Source organism: Oncorhynchus tshawytscha, linkage group LG13 (genome assembly GCF_018296145.1).
Source record: "Oncorhynchus tshawytscha isolate Ot180627B linkage group LG13, Otsh_v2.0, whole genome shotgun sequence".
In the NCBI taxonomy this organism is placed as follows: domain Eukaryota; kingdom Metazoa; phylum Chordata; class Actinopteri; order Salmoniformes; family Salmonidae; genus Oncorhynchus; species Oncorhynchus tshawytscha.
Window position 1 is genome coordinate 60,625,330 of NC_056441.1, and position 22,006 is coordinate 60,647,335.

General features: G+C 45.9%; 2 protein-coding genes and 1 pseudogene across 3 annotated transcripts; 1 reads left to right on the plus strand and 2 right to left on the minus strand.

Annotated features, from left to right (window-relative positions):
- The first annotated feature begins 3,964 nt into the window (after nucleotides 1-3,964).
- LOC112266118 lies at nucleotides 3,965-6,101 on the plus strand (annotated as a pseudogene).
- A 366-nt stretch (nucleotides 6,102-6,467) lies between these two features.
- On the minus strand, nucleotides 6,468-9,388 carry LOC112265431 (high affinity immunoglobulin gamma Fc receptor I). The gene is made up of 5 exons (XM_024442718.2): nucleotides 9,317-9,388; nucleotides 9,133-9,168; nucleotides 8,206-8,496; nucleotides 7,687-7,953; nucleotides 6,468-7,509 (listed from the first exon to the last, which is right to left on the minus strand). The coding sequence occupies exons 1-5, from the start codon at nucleotides 9,339-9,341 to the stop codon at nucleotides 7,199-7,201; spliced, it is 930 nt and encodes a 309-aa protein (XP_024298486.1). The 5' UTR covers nucleotides 9,342-9,388; the 3' UTR covers nucleotides 6,468-7,198.
- A 3,489-nt stretch (nucleotides 9,389-12,877) lies between these two features.
- LOC112265430 (rab5 GDP/GTP exchange factor) lies at nucleotides 12,878-18,291 on the minus strand. 2 transcript variants are annotated; one of them, XM_024442715.2, is made up of 9 exons: nucleotides 17,975-18,291; nucleotides 17,024-17,226; nucleotides 16,477-16,652; nucleotides 15,252-15,421; nucleotides 14,879-14,960; nucleotides 14,557-14,689; nucleotides 14,366-14,475; nucleotides 13,972-14,228; nucleotides 12,878-13,825 (listed from the first exon to the last, which is right to left on the minus strand). In XM_024442715.2, the coding sequence occupies exons 2-9, from the start codon at nucleotides 17,200-17,202 to the stop codon at nucleotides 13,436-13,438; spliced, it is 1,497 nt and encodes a 498-aa protein (XP_024298483.1). In that variant the 5' UTR covers nucleotides 17,203-17,226; nucleotides 17,975-18,291; the 3' UTR covers nucleotides 12,878-13,435. The 2 variants fall into 2 exon arrangements, with proteins under 2 accessions (XP_024298483.1, XP_024298485.1); XM_024442717.2 differs by having other exon boundaries at nucleotides 12,879-13,825; nucleotides 14,366-14,457.
- Between the last annotated feature and the right edge of the window lie 3,715 nt (nucleotides 18,292-22,006).

A 22,006-nucleotide genomic window follows, 5' to 3' on the forward strand; every position in this document is an offset into this window, starting at 1 on the left:
TCTTCGATGGCTTAAAGCCTGTCTCCAGAGACGAGAAGTCCATTTGGAGCTCTACACCTGATCATAGTCTGGGTTACTCTACCTCAGTGGGACGGGGTCCGACCCGGGGCTAGGGGACAGGTAGAGAACGTAGGTGGGGGGAAACAAGTGGGTGGTACCAGAGCACTTTTACCTTGCACTCACCTGACCATGACCCTCTTTCTCTCTCTTTCTCTTTCTCTTTCTCCCCTGTAACCCCCAGACCCTGTTTTCCCCAACTACCCCCACCTCTTTTGGCCCTGGGCACCTTACTCCCCACAAACCCCTACTCAGGGATCACTCTCCTGGGGTCTCTCTCCACACAGACACCCCTCTGTGTCACTGGGGAGTCCACCTGGGTCTCTGATACCCTTGCAATACTTCAGCTTCCATCTCACAAGACAATTAGGCTCTGTGCTTGAGTGAAAAAACCAAATACTTTTTTTATGTTGCCTTCTTCAGTAACGCTCAATGGCAAACCAAACAACCAAGACATTTTAAGAAAATAGGGTGTACCTGTTCTAGATTGAAATTTCCATTTCAATACTGAACCACTCAAGAAAAGTGTGTCAGATAATATGAAGGTATTGCTTGGTCTCACTACATAAGAGGCATATATTTATTTGCCAAAACTTCAAGCACCAAAGTCATTAGTTGCTAATTCCAAGGTCTCTAGATTTCACTTGATAAGGCAGGCTGGGCTGTTGAACAATAATATGTCTATGGCCAGGTTAGTGTACCAGGGGATAATCTGAGAGGAAAAGGAACTGGCGTTTTGGTCGAGGGCATCAATCAGATACTAAGACTGACATTTTGCTAATGGTTTACTTCAACTGTCATCTTACTCACTAGGGTTAAAAGCAAATGTTCACCCAGGAGGCAAACAACTATCTAATCTTTCACACATGCACACACACTCACACACCTTCCCGCCTGCACCCCTACATCCTCTATACTGACACTTAGAGATCTTCTTTCCATGAAGAGGGTTAGTTAATGTAAAGTACCCATGCAAGTCATCCTGCCTCTGTCCCTGCTCCTGCTTAATTCTTGACTGTATATGTTTTTCTCCATGGTGCTGTACTGTGGGAGCGCCTGGGGTCACGGGCAGTGCCAGTGTTAGGTGAGTGGGCAGGTGAGCGGTGCTTGTGTTCCTGTGGTGGCGAGGCTGGTAAACTGACCCGTTCTGTTGTGTGGACTGAATGGAGGAGTGAGACTGAGGGGTGGAACCTCAACGGGCCATCTCAGGGACGGACCATGTTCAAACTGCTTGGAAGGAGAGCTAGAGAGGTGGAGGGAGAGCAGGAGGGAGAGCTAATAAGATGATGCTAATAAGAGGATGCTAATAAGAGGATGCTAATAAGAGGATGCTAATAAGATGATGCTAATAAGAGGATGCTAATAAGAGGATGCTAATAAGATGATGCTAATAAGAGGATGCTAATAAGAGGATGCTAATAAGAGGATGCTAATAAGATGATGCTAATAAGAGGATGCTAATAAGAGGATGCTAATAAGATAATGCAAAGAGGAGAGGAGAATGATGGAGGAAGAAAAAATAAGAAACAGGTGATAATTGAATATATGCAAATGGAAGGCACAGTCTTATATATTCAAAGTATAAATAAAGCTACCCCTGGACCACCCTGTCCCCCAACCCCCTCTCTATTCCTCTCCTTCCATCTCACCTTCACCTCCCCTCTCTATTTCTCACTTTCATTTCCCCTCTTCCTGCAATTTTTTTTGGTGGTCATAGATCCCTCAGGGAGGTTGAGGTCTTTAACTACTGAACCCTGTCCTCTGGTGGTAGTAGTTTCATTTGTATCAGTCACGAGCTGTCCTGTTACCACTGTGACGTTCAGTTTGCTATAACCGATGGATATAACCATTCTTCTAACAAGAGATAGTTGGTTCCAGTGACTGTGCAGTGTGGCTGTGTGTTCACCTGTAGAGAGGGTTAGAGAGATAGGCTGTTTCCAGTGACTGTGCAGTGTGGCTGTGTGTTCACCTGTAGTGACTGTGCAGTGTGGCTGGGTTAGAGAGATAGGCTGTTTCCAGTGACTGTGCAGTGTGGCTGTGTGTTCACCTGTAGAGAGGGTTAGAGAGATAGGCTGTTTCCAGTGACTGTGCAGTGTGGCTGTGTGTTCACCTGTAGAGAGGGTTAGAGAGATAGGCTGTTTCCAGTGACTGTGCAGTGTGGCTGTGTGTTCACCTGTAGAGAGGGTTAGAGAGATAGGCTGTTTCCAGTGACTGTGCAGTGTGGCTGTGTGTTCACCTGTAGAGAGGGTTAGAGAGATAGGCTGTTTCCAGTGACTGTGCAGTGTGGCTGTGTGTTCACCTGTAGAGAGGGTTAGAGAGATAGGCTGTTTCCAGTGACTGTGCAGTGTGGCTGTGTGTTCACCTGTAGAGAGGGTTAGAGAGATAGGCTGTTTCCAGTGACTGTGCAGTGTGGCTGTGTGTTCACCTGTAGAGAGGGTTAGAGAGATAAGCTGTTTCCTTTGACGACAGCTCAGGTTTAGTAACTGTTGAGTGAGACAGTGAGATTAGTAGCGCTCTTTAGGCTTAAGCTTTTCGTGGACAATCACCAAGTAGATAGTGATGATACAGATCTTTGTTCTGCGGTAGTTATAGAGGATTTGGGCTAAGCAGTGTGGGGAACCCTAAACAGTATACCTGTAGCTACTGATTTACAACTGTCATCCCTATTACTTCTATACTCTTTTACACAAGCTCACAATGATTTGACCAATATGGCCAGGAGAAATGTACCTTCTTGTATTGGAGTTGCGCTGCACTCCCTCCACCTGGAGTAAGACATGTATGAACCCCACTATGGGGCCACTAGAAGCCTCCCAGCTTGGCTCTAGTCCCCCAGTAAGAGTGGGACTAGAGGGGGTGGCTGCGGGGCAGCAGGGTGGCTGCTGGAGGAATTTCTCCTATATCAGGTGACCCGTTGCCTCTCTCCTCTCGCCCGGGCCCACACCGGGGTAGTGCTTCTCACGGACACTGTATCCAGTGTCACAAAAGCAGATTTTACACAACAGGGATACAGAGAGCGCGCCGAGGTGCAGTGGTTCTGCTTGGTACAGCTCCAGGCTCTGCTAGATTAGCTTGTCGTTGGGTTTCAAACCTCCCCCTGGGCTCACAGCTCTACTCCTCATTGGTGGGGGATGTCCATCATCAAAGCCTTATAGAGATATCAAAGAGTTCCAGTGTTGCTGCTGCTGCAGCCTCCATGGTACTGTTAGACAGGGGATCAATGATTAGATGGGCCCGTCATAATTAGGCAAGTGTCAAATTTGGATTTATTGCTTTATACTGAGCTCTGTTCAATAAGTGGTTTCTGTTTTGTTTGACCTTTTTGTTTGACCACCCATTTGTGAGGTGATGAGTTGAGTGCCTGTAAGTTCTCAATCAACATCTTTGTGATGAGGTCATGTCTGGCAGTGCTGTGACAGTGGAATATTGAGGTGTTCATATACAATAGAATGGTCTGCAACAGAGAGAGAAACAGAGGGAGGGAGAGAGAGATGGATGGAAAAGAGAAGGTGTCAAACCCAGTCTTGATAGATGATAAGATGCTTTATATGTTTTTTTGAGGATTGTTGTTGTTATGGGGTCTCATAAATGTTCTCCTGCCCTGAGTCGAAAGTACGTTGCTTTGAGCTACTGTAAATATTAATGTGGGATATACACCTAATATAATCCGTTCTGAAATAATGTTTTTTTATATACCAAAAACCATGCAGTGACAGGGCAAGCTCACTATGTCCTGTGCTATAAAGCTCCAGACCTCTTGGCAGAGGCTGTAGTAAGTAGTATGCTTACATACAGGGATACTACATCAGTGTATGAGAAGTGACAGTTTTTCTATTTCTCCCTCCTTAGATTCTTGTCAAACATCAGGATGCTCTCCTATCACTCTGCCCTCTTGGCAGTGGCAGTGATGTCATTCACAGTGACCAGTGTATCGACGAAGACCACTCAGCGACCAAAGTACCAATACACCAAGAAGCCCATGCCTTACCGCGAGCAGCCCCGGATTACCATGCAGCCCCTAACCACCATTATCCCTAAGACACTGAAATCAGTGGAGAAATCAGATCCCATGGATCCCTACCCCTTGGTCACCACAGAGACCACAACCTACCCCAGTGATGCCAACCAGGATTACTATACTGAAACCACAGGGCCACCTGGTGTTGGGAATGATAATTACACCTTGGATTATAACGAGTGCTACTTCAACTTTTGTGAGTGCTGTCTACCAGAGAAGGGCCCTCGAGGGCCAAAAGGGGGCAGAGGACTACCAGGTATCGAAATCACTATAACAACATAGGGACCTTTAACAATACCAGTATACTGTAGTGGTGACCCATGGCTTTTGATATCTTGTTGAAACTACACTGCTCAGAAATAAAGGGAACACTTAAACAACACAATGTAACTCCAAGTCAATCACACTTCTGTGAAATTAAACTGTCCACTTAGGAAGCAACACTGATTGACAGTACATTTCACATGCTGCTGTGCAAATGGAATAGACAACAGGTGGAATTATAGGCAATTAGCAAGACATCCCCAATAAAGGAGTGGTTCTGCAGGTGGGGACCACAGACCACTTCTCAATTCCTATGCTTCCAGGCTGATGTTTTGGCCACTTTTGAATGCTGGCGGTGCTTTTACTCTAGTGGTAGCATGAGACGGAGTCTACAACCCACACAAGTGGCTCAGGTAGTGCAGTTCATCCAGGATGGCACAGTCCAGAGGCTTTCCTGGACTGGCTGGTTCAAATGGAACTACAGGGCCAAAAGGAGACAGAGGAGAACACAAAAGAGAAACGATACATTATTTATTCGAGATATGTACACTTTCCTGGCTGTGTGAGCAAACAGTAGATTTATTGATTATTCAGAGCTGTCTGTTATCTATCTCTCTTTCCCAGGAGTTAAAGGTGACCAAGGATACTGTGGAATGGCAGGAACTCTGGGTATCCCAGGGAAACAAGGAGAGAGCGGTAACCAGCCAAACCCTTTAACACATATAGGCACATACAGGCAAGGAAATCATGAAACAAGGCTACCTGTTCCAGCCTCCATAAAGAATGATTCAATCAAACATGTAAAATCAATTAATATCTTCCTCATAAATTCTGTCTGGGCCTAGTTGCTGAGACGGCCCACTTACACTGTGCTCTGCGCCCTGCAGGTGGATTTGGCTTTAAAGGTGAAAAAGGTGACAGAGGGCCTCCTGGAGTCAAAGGTGACTGGGGGGAGAAGGGTGAAAGCCAAAATGGGACTAAGGGTGAGAAAGGGGAACCTGGAATAGAAGGCCCAACCGGACCCCCAGGGCTGGCTGGGGCACAAGACTTGAAGGGGGACAAGGGTAACAAAGGGGAGTGTGGGACATTTGGGGAGAGATGACTGAAGGGCGATAGAGGGGACCCTGGGCCTCCAGGTATTCAGGGACAGGTGGGCCTTCCTGGGGTGGATGGCATGCAGGGCTCCCCTGGTGTGGCGGGTGACCAGGGGGATCCAGGACCCCCAGGGGCTCAAGGTGAGCCAGGGGTGCGAGGGCTGCCTGGACTCCAGGGAGGGAGGGGGATGTTTGGGCCAAATTATGACAGAGGCTCCCCCGGGATGAGAGGGGACAGGGGCCCTCCGGGGATCAGAGGGGCGAAGGGTAATGGGGTCAGTGTGGGCCTCTCCCCCCAGTAAGTCCTTCCCTCCATCGGGCTTCCCCGTCCGCGTTGACAAGGTCTTCTACAACGGAGAGAACCACTACATCTCCTCCTCCAACAGCTTCACCTGTGCCCACGGGGGGTCTACATGTTCTCCTACCACATCACTGTGCGGAACAATCCCCTGCGTGCCGCCCTGGTAGTCAATAGGGTGAGGAAGGTGCGGACGCGAGACTCTCTGTATGGGCAGGACATCGACCAGGCATACAGCCTGGTGCTGCTGCAGCTGGCGGTGGGGGACCAGGTATGGCTGGAGACACTGAGGGACTGGAATGGAGTCTACGCCAGCAGTGATGACGACAGCACTTTCTCTGGCTTCCTGCTCTACGCTGACAAGCCCTGACAAATGATCTGATATCTAATACAATCAACTCTACTGTACATCCACAATACCTAAACAATCTCTACTGGAACTCCTCCATACTCCACCTCATACTACCCATACTTTACCCCACTGACCAGCCCCTCTGGGCTGCTGCTCTACACAGACAACGCATGACAATGGAGCCCACTATGCCACCACAGTACCAGGGACTGTAAAACACCTCTATATGATCTGAATTGCAGCATTCACCCCATCTCTCTTCATACTCCCTCTATAGACCCAACAACATAAGGACATCTTTACAAGACTGTCAATCTGGTAGATTGAAATATCACTGTATTATGAGCTTTTGTACACTTTTGAAGTAAAATCAACAAGTAAATGTTTGACTTTGACTGGATTTATTTGGATTGAGTTTACAATCAACAGTGCAAATACAATTCATTGTTTCATTCACAACTTAAAAGACAAATAACATTCTATTAATGAGTAATTAATTCATTCATTTAGATAAGGAATGTTATAAAACACAAGTACATTCTGGAGGCATATGAATGGGTAAACTGGGGATGCAACTAAATTGGTTCAAAAGGGTCTAATTATGAAACTGATAGTGATAATGTACATTGATCTGGTATTGTTCAAAAGAAGTCCCTCCACACCATTGTCCCATCATCTGAAACAACAACATCACAGGACAGTGTGTTTGTAGAATCACTGGCTGCATCGGGAAAGGTAGGGGGCTTAGAAGGCTAGATAGAGGTGGTGGTCTGGGGAGTTGGAGCGCTGGGCTGGAGAGAGACAACTGGTCCCTTATGTTTCCCTGTTAACACAGAGTCAGCATCAGGGCGTCAGTTGGGAATGTCAGGGTATGGCAGTCGCTGTGCCCTAGCTCAAGACCAAAAATATAAAAGTAGGCTGCAAAAAAGTAGACTAAAATCCTTCCAATCCCAATTAAAATGCAACGGCTGTTTAGCATGTTGGTTGGCTGGCTTTTGGACCATGCGGAGCATTGTTCAGAGAGAAGCTGTCCCGCCCACCCTGTTATACCCTAGGTTTAACTGAACTGACGCCACTGGTCAGAATTATGACGCATCCTAAAGGGGGACTACTATTCATTTCTGGTTTCTCATGTGTTCTGAGTGTTCACCTGTCACTCGCCCATAACCTAAGGGCTCGCTGAGCCTCTTCAGGCCCAGAGTAGGAACGCTGGCTTTGCACCAGTACTGGCCTGAGTCCCTCAGTACTGTGACTTTGTCCTGGGAAGAGGCAGGCCCGAGACTCAGCCCATCCTGGTAGAAGTAGTAGTGGATGTGTGGAACCGGCTGACGGGCGTTCAGTTGAACGTGACACACCAGGAGCATACGGTCTTTATGGATCAGAGGGTCATTGGGCACAATCTCCAACATGGGCTCTGTCAGAACCTCTGCAGGGGAGAATATAGAACATTAATACTGAAAAATATTCCTCACATGCCTACTGGTATTCAATGACCATATGATAGTGATGATAATGGAATGATGAGAGCAAATCAACTTTGAAATATGATTCCACACCCTGCACAAACTCAAAATTACAAACCACACCAGTCACTCAACCTCACCTATGATGGACACTGGAGCAGCCACTGAGATTACAGAGTTGGTTTCCCTCCGTCCATCCCAGGATGCTCTGCACCAATAGGATCCGTGGTGTTGCAGGGTAAGGTTGGTGACACGCAGCTCTGGGCCACGCTGTATCTGAAGCTCCACCCCGTCTTTGTAGAGTATGACCTCTGTCAGTTTGGGGTTGTTACGGACACGACACGTCAGGGTCATTGTCTCTCCAACCAGCATGGGCAGGGGCGGGGCCTGCAGGATGGCCCACCCACCTGACAAAGAGCAATATGTGATTTTAGTTAACGGGGTGGCGTAGTCCCTGTCTGGCCTGTTGACAGTTACCCTCTATGGTCAGGTGTGCTACAGGTGTAACTTAGCCTGGTTGTCAGTCTGTTTCTGCTTATTTTGCTATTGTTACACGTTTGGCATGACAACAAGAAAGGAGTTGGCTAATACAGACTGCTAACAGAAGGACAACCAAACTAGATGTCGTCATGGCTCAATATTGATAGGGGTTCTCTTACCGTCCACCTCTATTTCTATAGGCAGGCTGTGGAGGGTGTGTTGTGTGTTTATCCATGTGGTCCTTAGGCCCTGGCAGTAGTACTTCCCACTCTGCTGTGGCCTGGCCTTCCAGAGGACAAAGTATTCAGACTCCTGGAGCTGCTCGCCCCCCCTGAACCACCGGTACCTCCACTCGGCCGACACATTCCCAGGAACACTGCACTTCAGATGCACGCTCTCCCCTGAGAAGATCCAGGGTAACCCCTTGACTAGCTCAGCCACGGCTGTCTGCGGAGCACTGGTGGGGAGGACTGAGAAAAAATGTTGACATGTAAGTCTTTCTACCATTTTGAGTAGACTACTACTCCTGCGTTTACACAGGCAGCCCAATTCTAATATCTTTTTCCAATAATTGGTCTTTTGATCAATCACTTAAGATCTTTTGACCAATCACATAAGATCTTTTGACCAATCACATAAGATCTTTTCACATCAGATCTGTTTCAGAGCTGATCTGATTGGTCAAAAGACCAATTAGTGAAACAAATATCAGAATTGGGCTGCCTGTGTAAACGCAGCCTACTAGAGTCAGACTTGAGAACAAAATAAGCATAACTTCTGAGCATAAACAGCAATTTGGTCTTATTTACACGATCACCTAACATTACAAATCGCAACTAATGTTCAGCAGTGTATAACTATTACTCATGAAAATAAACAATTTACATACTGTATTTCATATGATGACATTACACAACACTGGTTTGAAGAGAAGGACTTGAAATCTCAGAGGCCTATGATGGCTGACTACGCAGTTAGCCCAAATATTTTGCCACAAATTGGTATTGCTGACCAATCAGATCAGATCTTTGCCAATAATTGGTAAAAAGATCAGAATTGGTCTGCCTGTGTAAACGCAGCCAGAGAGAAATGTATTTACTAAATACCTTGTAGCTCAGCCAATTGAGGTAGTGTTGAAACAACTGAAACAATAAATAATCATTAATCATTCAAATAACCAACAATAAAATTGGTGATCATTCTGTCAATCAATCAATCAATCAATCAGTGATCATCTATACACATAAATAATGATCTGTAATCTCTTTAAGTGGACTGAAAGGAACTCACCAAGGAGGCTGAGTAAGAGCTTCATGTTGAGTGTTCTGTTTGTGCTTCTGATGGGGATAACTACAGTACAATCTTTATATATTGTCAGGGGAAATGAGACTAGTTTTCTGTTTCGATTGCAAAAAATACGATGTGAAAGAAACATTGTCTTCCCTTTATTGCATAAGGCTCTTCCTGGCATCTTCAATAACTTTAGGGAAGTTCCTTTTTAGGAATGAGGGAATTACCAAAGCCCTGGGAGGCAACCTCATGTGTGCTGTTTTTTTTAAACATCTAGCTATGGTAAGCACTTGTAAAATGTTCAAATAATGCTACAGCTTCAAAATACAAGATAACAACGATTTAAAAAAGGGCTCTGACAGAAGGTGACCCTTGCACCAAAACAAGTTTGATTTCATAATCCATGATCAATAAGTTTGCCAGCCCAGCAAGTATATAAATGTGAAGCTGTGTCACAGTACTCAGATCAATATAAAGTATACACAAAACATTAGGAACACTTTCCTAATATTGAGTTGCTTCCCCTTTTGTCCTCAGAACAGCCTAAATTTGTCAGGGCATGTATTCTATAAGGTGTTGAAAGCGTTCCACAGGGATTCTGGCCCATATTGACTACAATGCTTCCCACAGTTGTGTCAAGGCTGGATGTCCTATGGATGTTGGACTATTCTTAATACATACGGGAAACTGTTGAGCGTGAAAAACTCAGTTCAAAGGCACTTAAATATTTTGTTTTGCCCATTCATGGCACGCATACACAATCCATGTCTCAAGGTTTAAAAATACTTCTTTAACCTGTCTCCTCCCCCTCATCTACACTGATTGAAGTGGATTTAACATCAATAAGGGATCATAGCTTTCACCTGGTCCTTCTATGTCATGGAAAGAGCAGGTGTTCTTAATGTTTTGTACACTCAGTGTACATTGCAAACACACCTTTGCTTGCTCAACTTTTTTTCTACTTACCCTAGATAGTCATGTTACTGTGGTGACAAAGCCCTGTAGACACAGAACGGCTTTTGAGTTATTTTATTCATCAACACAACAAACCCATGGACACTATAAAACAACACTGTCTCAATAAGTTACATTTAAATACAAGACAATATTTAGCTACTCCATACAAAAACAAAACTATGGTTGTACAGATATATTTTTTTACATTGCTTTTTCAAAAATACCTGATCATTGATTGTGTGCTATCCAATGCCTAGTTATTTCAGTTAGTGCTTAAATTGGATTGAATGGGATTTTAGCTTCCAGGTTTTGGCGAGCATTTGTATCTGATAGTTACAAATGTGATCAAATTAAACATGATAAAATGTAAAAAAGATAAAATATATAGGTAATATGTAAATGTACTTTGTTGCATCAAAGACACTACTCTTCCAACGCAATGTCTACTGTCTACTAACCATGTGTATGTGACAAATAAAATTTGATTTGATTTGATTTCCTTCATATATCCATCTAACCCTGAATGAATGGTTACTACATGGAGCTGAGATCAACATTGTTATGGCTATTCTGTTTGGCAACATTTACCCACAAAATATTTGTACAAATAAAATACACCACTGTAAATTAAAGCACTTACTAAAAGTACTTCACTTAGATAAAACCATACTAAATATGACGACTGAGAAACGGAAGACTTTCTTCTGACGAAGCAGCTGTTCAGCAGTCAAACAAGAGTGTAGGGACTTTTAGTATCTTCTAAACTCTGAAATGAAAATCATTTATTTCTTATATATATAAATAAATAAAAATTTGAACTATGATATTAATTTAGCCATTTGAATAGTCTAAACATCCTTATCCCCTCTCAGAAGACTGTAGTCTGAATGCCTCAAACAAACCTGGAAATGTTGAAACAAATAATACAACTACTCATGTAACTATTCTCTATGCTAGACTATTGTATAGGATTTAGAATGACTGCTAATGTAAACTTTACAAGAATTGTGTCTTTATTGCATCCAATAATTAATATCCACACAATAAAAAAATAAAAATCACTTCTCTAAACTGAGTGCATGACTGAACAGGTTTGGCATTTATATATATACAGTGGGGCAAAAAAAGTATTTAGTCAGCCACCAATTGAGCAATTTTGTAATTTTCATCATAGGTACACTTCAACTATGACAGACAAAATTAGAAAAAAAAGCCAGAAAATCACATTGGAGGATTTTTTATGAATTTGTTTCCAAATTATGGTGGAAAAATAAGTATTTGGTCAATAACAAAAGTTTCTCAATACTTTGTTATATACGCTTTGTTGGCAATGACACAGGTCAAACGTTTTCTGTAAGTCTTCACAAGGTTTTCACACACTGTTGCTGGTATTTTGGCCCATTCCACCATGCAGATCTCCTCTAGAGCAGTGATGTTTTGGGGCCTTTTGCTGGGCAACATGGACTTTCAACTCCCTCCAAAGATTTTCTATGGGGTTGAGATCTGGAGACTGGCTAGGCCACTCCAGGACCTTGAAATGCTTCTTACGAAGCCACTCCTTTGTTGCCCGGGCGGTGTGTTTGGGATCATTGTCATGCTGAAAGTCACAGCCACGTTTCATCTTCAATGCCCTTGCTGATGGAAGGAGGTTTTCACTCAAAATCTCACGATACATGGCCCCATTCATTCTTTCCTTTACACGGATCAGTCGTCCTGGTCCCTTTACAGAAAAACAGCCCCAAAGCATGATGTTTCCACCCCCATGCTTCACAGTAGGTATGGTGTTCTTTGGATGCAACTCAGCATTCTTTGTCCTCCAAACATGAAGAGTTGAGTTTTTACCAAAAAGTTATATTTTGGTTTCATATGACCATATGACATTCTCCCAATCTTCTTCTGGATCATCCAAATGCTCTCTAGCAAACTTCAGACTGGCCTGGACATGTACTGGCTTAAGCAGGGGGACACGTCTGGAACTGCAGGATTTGAGTCCCTGGCGGCGTAGTGTGTTACTGATGGTAGGCTTTGTTACTTTGGTCCCAGCTCTCTGCAGGTCATTCACTAGGTCCCCCCGTGTGGTTGTGGGATTTTTGCTCACCGTTCTTGTGATCATTTTGACCCCACGGGGTGAGATCTTGCGTGGAGCCCCAGATCGAGGGAGATTATCAGTGGTCTTGTATGTCTTCCATTTTCTAATAATTGCTCCCACAGTTGATTTCTTCAAACCAAGCTGCTTACCTATTGCAGATTCAGTCTTCCCAGCCTGGTGCAGGTCTACAATTTTGTTTTTGGTGTCCTTTGACAGCTCTTTGGTCTTGGCCATAGTGGAGTTTGCAGTGTGACTGTTTGAGGTTGTGAACAGGTATCTTTTATACTGATAACAAGTTCAAACAGGTGCCATTAATACAAGTAATGAGTGGAGGACAGAGGAGCCTCTTAAAGAAGAAGTTACAGGTCTGTGAGAGCCAGAAATCTTGCTTGTTTGTAGGTGACCAAATGCTTATTTTCCACCATAATTTGCAAATAAATTCCTAAAAAATCCTACAATGTGATTTTCTGGATTTTTTTCCTTCTCATTTTGTCTGTCATAGTTGAAGTGTACCTATGATGACAATTACAGGCCTCTCATCTTTTTAAGTAGGAGAACTTGCACAATTGGTGGCTGACTAAATACTTTTTTCCCCCACTGTATATATACACACATATTTATAGACATATTCAGGGGAAATTTGGTTGTGGTTACATACACATGATCCTAACAGATGCCTCTCACCAGGGCTTCTGTACTCAGACTTGGAATCAGTCAGGAGTAATACAGGGGATAAAATCAATGGTCTGTGTCCCAACAGTCTTAAAAGGCTTCCGTTCCTTATCTCCTTTCCTTCATGACCATCGATGAAGGCAATATGCCTGCAACCTATCTGGTACTCTTACTAATCAGTGCTGAAGACCGACCAAGAAAGTGGTCTATTTAAGAGTACTGGGGTACAGGCGACTGCAAGCATCTATTTTAAGGATGCATACAATGGGGAGGGTTGGAGTTACACTTCTTGGATCCATTACAGGGAACCTATATGTGCATTAGAACAGGAGCCACTTTCCAGGGTGGAGAGAGAGAGAGAGTAACAAGTCCAGAGGGTCAGGGTACTGGGGTGTTGGGGGTCAGCCGGCAAACAACTGCGGCTGGAGAGGAGGAGGCAGGAGATCGTTCTCCACGTTGTCAGCGTCTATGGCAGAAGAGGCGGGGGGGTGCATTTCCAGGGGGAACCTCTCCAACACATCCTGCACTTTGTGCTCCACCACATCCCTCCAGTCGATGAGGTCACTCTCCAGGCGGCGAGCTCCCTCCACGACGCGTTCCTGCCTCACGCCCAGCCCCGTCAGCAGGTCCAGACGCTCGTTCATCTCGCTGAAAGCAGCACTGCCTGGGGGGGAGGGGGCAGCCTGGGGCCGCTGGGGGGACGCCTGGCCTGACATGTGGAGCTCAAACACCTCAGCGCTCAGGTTCAGAGACTGGCCATCCAGCTTCTCTATGAAGGCCACCGCACAGCACTGCAGAGGGACAGAGAGAGAGGAGAGAAAGAGGGGGGTTAGGGGAATCACAAATTATATTCTTAATATGTGTACAGTGTATGTGCATTTGACTTTGTTTGGTACAGCTTGTCTGTCTGTTTGCTTTGCGTACACAGCCCTCTCACCAGGTTGGTAAAGTAGTATCCGTCCTCTCCGCTCATGAGGCGGCTAGGGTTACAGAAGCGGGTGATGTACTGAATGTTGGACTGCAGTCGTGGAGGGTTGGCCTTCAGGATGATGTAGATGAGGGTGGGCAGGAAGTCATCAGCAGATGCTGCCTCCTTCTTGGTGGTCTTGATGGCATTGAATATGTGCTTACTGCAGCGCGTGATGCAGGTCAGCTTGTCCCTGGGCACACGCTTCGAGTCCATCTCTATCACGTCTACAGGAAGTCAGGGTGGAACAGAGTGGTAGTTAATGTGCTATGATGACATTATACATTACATGCATGTTCAGTCAGTGTTTGGGTCTCGTTGTAAAAAAAAACTAAAAACAAATGAATACAGGCTAAAGTCTGACCTGTGATGGCTTTGACCACATTATCAGACACCTCAGGAATCTCCTCATCCACAGGGACACACAGCAACTCAATGGTGACCCAATGCAAGGCCCTGCAACCCACACACACACTTTAGTGAACAGATGCACAAGAAGGCACACAGCAGCTTCAATGCTCATACTCAGTATCATATCAGTTTCATTGTCTTTACCTGATTCTCTTCTGAACAGCCAGGTCTTTCTGCTCATCGTCTGTGGTCTCAGGACAAAAGACGTCATCGTAGAGACGTGTCATCATGTACCTCTCTACCTCGTCCATCACACTCTCCACGCGCTCCGACGACCCTGGGTTCAACACGGACACAGGCGAGAAAACAGCAAATGTGAGTCATTCAAGGCCTACCTATAGATAGCTCTCAGAAAGGATCAGAGTGTGTTCATTCTCACCTGCAACTTTATCATCAAGCCCCTGTTTCAAGATATCCTTAATGATCTGGTATTAGAGTATTAGAGGTGAGGAAAGGAGAGGTGTACCTTTGTAGTGTGTTTGCAGGCGGTCTGACAGGTTCTGGTAGAAGTCCTGAACACACTCAGACAGCTCATCAGCACCCAGGTCCTGTGGAACAAGAGCACTATTAGCTTGAAGGGATTGTCGTATATTGTCCTTCATTTCAAGATTAAGGGCGAGTTCACGCTGAGTTCACGCTGATGTTACTCCAGAGCATTGAGTGAATAACCAAATGTTTGTTTTTTTGCGTTTGTTTTTGGCATCCGTCTGTTCTACGATGAGGAAGTGAAATGGTCAAAACCCAAGCCGCAGGGGTGAATGAATAGAGGTAACACCCATGGGACTCATCAGGCTCTCCACATTCAGAAGCCCCTGGTGCTATTGTAGTGTACTACTCACCCTCTTGCAGGCCATGCTCTCTGTGAAGGCCCGGCACTGTTTGAAGATCTCCCTGCCAGGTTTCAGTGTCTTGAGGAAGTCGATGAACTCTCGTGTGTTGCGGTCCGTCTCTAAGGGCTTGCGGCTCACTGAGGGGCTGGGGGTCGACTGGGCCTCGCCAGGGACAGAGTCTAGGAGGGTGGAGGACACAGATAATGAAGGGAATGATATGTCTGTGTGTATGTACAATATTTCTTAGGTGGTAGATATAAAAGACTGGCTTCCAGCCAGCCTTTTGATGGGAAGCGGAGAAAATAAGGGTGGGTCTTTATTCATCTCATACTTTACCAGCACAGCTTGCGGAGTTGTGATTTCACAAAACATCCTTCTGCAATCTGATTTTAGCTAGTCCCGTTTTGCTACGCTTCAAATGCATGGTTCCACATGAAAGCAGTTGCCATACCAAGCAGTGATGCAGCCAGTCAAGATGCTCTCGATGCTGCAGCTATAGAACTTTTTGAGGATCCGAGGGTCCATGACAAACCTTTTCAGTCCCCTAAGGGGCACCTGTGTTGCGGGTCAGTGTGGCGGATGTGTTGTTGCCTACCCTCAACACCTGGGGGCGGCCCGTCAGGATGTCCAGGATCCAGTTGCAGAGGGAGGTGTTTAGCTTAGTAATGAGCTTCAAGGGCACTACGGTGTTGAATGCTGAGCTGTAGTCAATGAACAGCATTCTCACCTAAGTGTTCCATTTGTCCAAGTGGGAAAGGGCAGTGTGGAGTGCAATAGAGATTGTGTCATCTGTGGATCTGTTGGGGTGGTATACAAATTGGAGTGTGTCCAGGGTGTCTGGAATGATGGTGTTGATGTGAGCCATAACCAGCCTTTCAAAGCATTTCATGGCTACAGATGTGAGTGCTACGGGATGGTGGTCATTTAGACAGGTAACCTTTGTGTTCATGGGCACAGAGAAAATGGTGATCTGCAGGAAATATATAGGTATTACAGACTGGGTCAGGGAGAGGTTGAACATCTAGGGAACTGTAGCTGGATGCCCCATGTGATCTTCTCCACAGTGACTGGGGGGGGGGGCGAGCAGAGTTCTGAAAGAGGGGGGAAAGAGGAACTGTGCTCCAACATTATGCAGAGAAGGGATGCAGTGGTGGTTTGGATCTGCTCATCCCTCCAGTAATGGTAGAGAAAACACTATAAACTGTAAACCCTATCTCATAGACATGGATCCTACCTTTCTTGGGTGGTGTCCTTGCTGAGGGAGAGAAAAACTTAGTCACTGTGTTGACTTTCCGTGACTTCTCCTTGGTTTTCCTCTCTTCAAATTTGCTGAAGGGTGCAATGGCAGGCTGGGACTGGGCTGCCCCCTGGTGGTTGTTAGCATATGCTGCCTCCTCCTCCATCTGTAACCTGGGTCACAGAACAGACATTGTTGTTACTACCACATGATCAATACTGAAGACACAGACAGTGGTCCCTAAATAAAACACGACAGATAAGGAAAGAATGTCATAGATTAAAAAGGCAAGAATCATTTAAACTAATGACAGACAGCAACATAACACCGTTCCATTTGCCTCTGTGAAATTGGCTGTTGAAATGTTTATTAATCAATGATAGTTACTTGTGTGTTTTGTCTTTGACTCCACCCCTCAATTTTAGCGGGACATTCAGTGTTTGCCGCTGGGCTCCTCGATTTCAAATCGAGTGCTAACTCTGCCTACCCGGGCAGCAGCTGGGGGACGATGCATAACAAGCTTGATCAAACAGACAACACACACCTCTCTGCCAGAGCATGGTCCTCCTGGATCTGTTTGTGTCTGGTTTGTTGGTACTCCTCCCGCCAGCACTTGGAGCAGAGGCCCTGCCAGGCCACATTGCCATAGAAACCACATCCCTTCGTACACAACAGCTCTGACTGGTCCACATGGATCCCACGACGTTCCGGCCCATGGCTCATCCCTCACGGCTAGCAAGGACACTGCTGGGAATGACAAGAAAAATACAAGACTGTGAATGATGGCATGGTAGAATGATCAGCAGTCAGAAGTAGCCTAAAGCAAACTTGATGGCTATTACTTATTTATCAGGACTTGACACAGTTGAATGCCTACACACTATGGTCCACATTCAGGTTGAGGTATTTGATTAAAAAAATATTTTTAGAGGTAGCTAGCATAATGACACATTTCAATTCAAACACTGAAGGAAATCTCAGTGAAATCCAGTGTATCTCAAAATATGATTTCATACTGCGGCAGTGCTTACAACTTTACCACCCAAAGTGGAAATCTGACACATCAATCTGCCCATTTCTGGTGAATATGACTACTGACTCATATTGGTAATGCATGATAAGAAAAACAACACAGGAGGAATTTAATGGATGACCACAAACAATGGTAAAAATGTTTATGGCCTTCTAACTGTAACAAGTCCCAATAGTGAAGCTACACTTGAATTTGTTTGAAGCAACATCACAATGTTAGCTAGCTAGCCATCCTGATTTATTAACACGCTAGCTAGCTAATACCAAATATTTTGTATAACTAACCTACTACTGTGTACTGTATAGCTGCAAGCAATGCACTGAGCTCAGTTCAGCTTTAACTAGCTGATGACATTAGCTAACGTTAGCTAGGCTTCTTCTGGTAGCTAAATGTAAACAGTAAACCTTTAAACTTAGCTAAAAAAAACAAACAACATAATTTAGTATTCTACAATGTACCCACCTGACCACTGGGTCCTGACCAGAGATAAATTGAACTAAGTAGGGTTTGGCTCACACTACTAGAAGCTAACGTTTGCAGTTGAAGCGCTGGCTAGCGTGACAGTAATTCCTCGAGGACCCAACAAAGTTGACAAGCAATGCAACAATATCGTTAGCTGGCTAACAACATTCTGCGACTCCTTAGCTTTTAAGAAAGATTATTGAGTGTGGATAGTTCGTTTTTTATGTAGCCATTGGCAATATCTGCTACCAACTCCTCTGAACGGAGGTAAAATCAGATTTAGGTTGGATATTCGACTGTAGTTTTCCTTACTTCCACAAATAGGGGTTAGGGACCGTCAACATAGTGACAAATCAACATTTTCAAATGTCAATAGCTCTTTAACCATTACTCCTAAAACTTTCAAAACTGGTTGTAGCTAACCCGATGGCATAGACACACATTGCACACACTTGTTTTTGTCGATTTACATCTCGCACTATTTTCAATTATTTATTTACATTTTTGAATTTCAATAGCTCTTTGGTTATATCACCTACTGACTTCAAACAAGGTTCAGAATGTCCACTGACTACCCTTCTATATTGCACATCCTTTAGTTTGTCCATTTTCATTAATTTGGTCAACATTAGAATTTTAATAGCTCCTTGGTCATGTGACCTACTGACCTCAAGCAAGGTTCAGAATGTCCACTCAGTGGGCCTACACATTGCACACCCTTTAGTTTGTCCATTTTCATCTCACACATTTTTACATGAATTTTTCAAACTTTCAAATGTCAATAGCTCCATGGTCATGGGACCTACTGACTTCAAACAAGGTTCAGAATGTCCACTGACTACCCTTCTATATTGCACACCTTTTAGTTTGTCCATTTTCATGAATTTGGTCAAGTTTAGAATTTCAATAGCTCCTTGGTCATGTGACCTACTGACTTCAAACAAGGTTCAGAATGTCCACTCTGTGGGCCTACACATTGCACACCCTTCAGTTTGTCCATTTTCATTGCATTCAATTTTACATACATTTTCAATGTTTCTAATTTCAATAGGTCTTTAGTCATATCACCCACTGGACTAAAACAAGGTTCAGAATGTCCACAGACTACCCTTGTATATTGCACACCCTTTAGTTCGTCAATTTTTATCTCCACGATTTTACAAACATTTTAAAAACTTTATAATTTCAATAGTTCCTTGGTAATGTGACCTACTGACCTCAAACTACATTCAGAATGTCCACGGACTGGCGGAGCCGGGCACTGCGAGGCATCCAGTGTGGTAACCCGACGAAGCTGGCCGGAGCCCCGGGGAGAGTTCTCTTGTCTTTGTGAAGGGCAGGGCGCCTTGGAATGGGTTCGCCCTGAGAGAGGGGCCCAAGCCCTGGAAAGCGTTGCGACTTTGGCGGTGTCCGGTGAGCTCTCCCTGGCCCTTGAAAATCTGGGGGAGAGGGTGTGAATCTCACGCCGGGATGTACCCGTATCCGCAGCAGGTCTCCAAGGTGAACAGCCTCTGGCATGTTATAATAATGTAGGTAAGGGTTGGCAGAAATATCCGTAACTTCGGGATAAGGATTGGCTCAAAGGACTGGGTCTGTCAGGCTGGGGTGCGAAGCGGGGCTCGAGGCCGGCTGGGGGAGCAGTCGCTCCGCAGCCCTCCTCTCGCCACCATTGGAAGTTCGTTGTGCGGACCATCTCGCGGTCTCTCGTGCGTGGTCTCCCAAGGGTCTGCGTGCGGGGGTTCGTCGGGGTGGTGTCCGTCCGTGGGCCGAAGGCGGACCGGTTGGGGGTTGGGTCTGGCGGTTGGTGGTGGCAACTCTGGATGTGCGCCAGGTCCTTCATCTCCCAGCTACGGCGCTCGCCAGCCCCACACATTGTAAGTTGCGAGGTCTCCTCTACGCCCACTAGACTTGAGGTGGAGACTAAACCCATTGGTCCTGCAGTGATAGGGCATTGCATGGATCTGGCTCATGCCCTACGAAGTATCTCCAGCTTGTCTGGAGGGTAAACTGATTTGATTTGCTGCAGAACCATAAAACGGGCGGAAGAAGCCTAGGTTCCCTCTGGGCACGGATCACTGAATGTCAACTTGATGAAATTCAAAGGAGCGTACCCACCTGTCGCGGTCACACTCAAATCACCCGTGGGGTGACTGTGACCCCCTCATGTCAAAGTGAGGAATATCGATGAAGCGCTGGTAAAGGTGGCTTCCTATGGCTCTGTCCCGGAAGGCTGACTGGGAAAGCAAATGATTGAAAGGGGATGATCATTTTCTGTTGCTTCTTCCGAAAGCCGGTCGATGGTGCCGCTCGATACTGCAATGGATAGTGAAACCACAGTCAAGGGAACGGGCTTGACGGAATCGGCAGGGAAAGAAGACCCTGATGAGCTTGACTGTAGTTTGGCACTGTGAAGAGACATGAGAGGTGTAGAATAAGAGGGAGACCTTGGCCGGCAGTGAAATAACACTACTTTTTCACCCTCCCGGTGAGGCGGGGAGGCCAGCCCCGGGTGCTCGCGCTGGGTGTGGTACACCTTCAAACGGTAACGCAGGTGTCCTAAGGCGAGCTCAGGGAGGACAGAAACCTCCCGTGGAGCAGAAGGGCAAAAGCTCGCTTTATCTTTATCTTTCAGTATGAATACAGACCGTGAAAGCGGGGCCTCACGATCCTTCTGAATTTTTTGCTTTTAAGCAGGAGTTGTCAGAAAAGTTACCACAGGTATAACTGGCTTGTGGTGGCCAAGCGTTCATAGCGACGTCGCTTTTTGATCCTTCGATGTCGGCTCTTCCTATCATTGTGAAGCAGAATTCACCAAGCGTTTGATTGTTCACCCACTAATAGGGAACTGGGTTTAGACCATCATGAGACCGGTTAGTTTTGCCCTACTGATGATGTGTTGTTGCAATAGTAATCCTGCTCAGTAAGAGAGGAACTGCAGGTTCAGATATTTTATGTATTTGATTGGATGAGGAGCCAATGATACGAAGCTACCATCTGTGGGATTATGACTGAACCCCTCTAAATCAGAATCCCCCCTAAACATAAGGATACCGTAGCACCGCGGATCTCTGATTGGCTCGGGATAGCCTGCCTCTTTTGGCAGGTGAGTAGAGCCGTTTGTGACAGGGTTGGGGTGCGGCTGGATGAGCTTCCTCCCCTCTCCTGATGCACAGCCACATGTTTACGGGGAAGCTGGTGCTAAATCACTCGTAGACAACCTGATTCTGGGTCAGGGTTTCGTACGTAGCAGAGCAGCTCACTCACTGCGACCTATTGAAAGTCAGCCCTCGATCCAAGCTTTTGTCGGGGACGGAAGGCATCTTCCTCCACCATCCTCCTTCTTTACTTATGGGTTACCAGGTGCATGCAGAAGGGCCAGGGGCCAGACACAGAGTGTGAGAGAGCCCAGGCAGGCGGGTAGAAGGCATACGACATTGACATTGGGCTCTGGATAGGTGGGGGGCTAGGTGGTGATCGCCCATCCGTCCGGGCCCGTCCTCTGCTGGGACTGTGAGTCAGGTTGGGACTCACTGTGGAAGTAAAGTGGTCACCAGATGCACAAGGAGGCCTCCCTTAATTAAGGAGGGGGGCACTCAGAGTCCGAGCAGGGACGGCCAGACTCATTGGCTGGGGGCAGCACTCAGGCTGTGGAGGTTGGGGACTTTGAGAAGATAAAAGTGGGCGGGTCACCAGGTGCACAGAGCTTGTTTCAGGTTACTAGGTGCACAAGGACGCCTCCATCAAAGCGTGGGGCACTCCGAGTCCAAGCAGGGGCTTGGGGTAGCACTCAGGCCATAGAGTTTGGAGTGGGGACTTAGTCTGTGAGCAGAAAAAAGCGGGCGGGTCACCAGGAGCACAGAGCCTGTTTCGGGTTACCAGGTGCACGTGGTCCCTGACAGCAGGACTATAGACATTTGAGTAATTCCAGGGAGTAAGCTATACTCTAAGGCCAAAGGAGGGGGGTGTTGACCAGGTAGGGAGAGTAGGTGTGGAGGCATGGAGGTCTGTAGTTCCAGGGAGAGGCAGGCAGGC

What these genes read in the sequence shown, in the direction of transcription:
- LOC112265431 (XM_024442718.2), bottom strand. Translation starts at nt 9,341, where the DNA reads ATGAAGCTCTTACTCAGCCTCCTTG. An exon ending in GCTCTTACTCAGCCTCCTTG is followed by an intron (nt 9,169 to 9,316) that starts GTGAGTTCCTTT and finishes TTATTGTTTCAG; the next exon opens with TTGTTTCAACACTACCTCAA. An exon ending in TGCTCCAGTGTCCATCATAG is followed by an intron (nt 7,510 to 7,686) that starts GTGAGGTTGAGT and finishes TCTCCCCTGCAG; the next exon opens with AGGTTCTGACAGAGCCCATG.
- LOC112265430 (XM_024442715.2), bottom strand. Translation starts at nt 17,202, where the DNA reads ATGAGCCATGGGCCGGAACGTCGTGGGATCCATGTGGACCAGTCAGAG. An exon ending in AGAGCATGGCCTGCAAGAGG is followed by an intron (nt 14,961 to 15,251) that starts GTGAGTAGTACA and finishes CTTGTTCCACAG; the next exon opens with GACCTGGGTGCTGATGAGCT. An exon ending in TGTGGTCAAAGCCATCACAG is followed by an intron (nt 14,229 to 14,365) that starts GTCAGACTTTAG and finishes GACTTCCTGTAG; the next exon opens with ACGTGATAGAGATGGACTCG.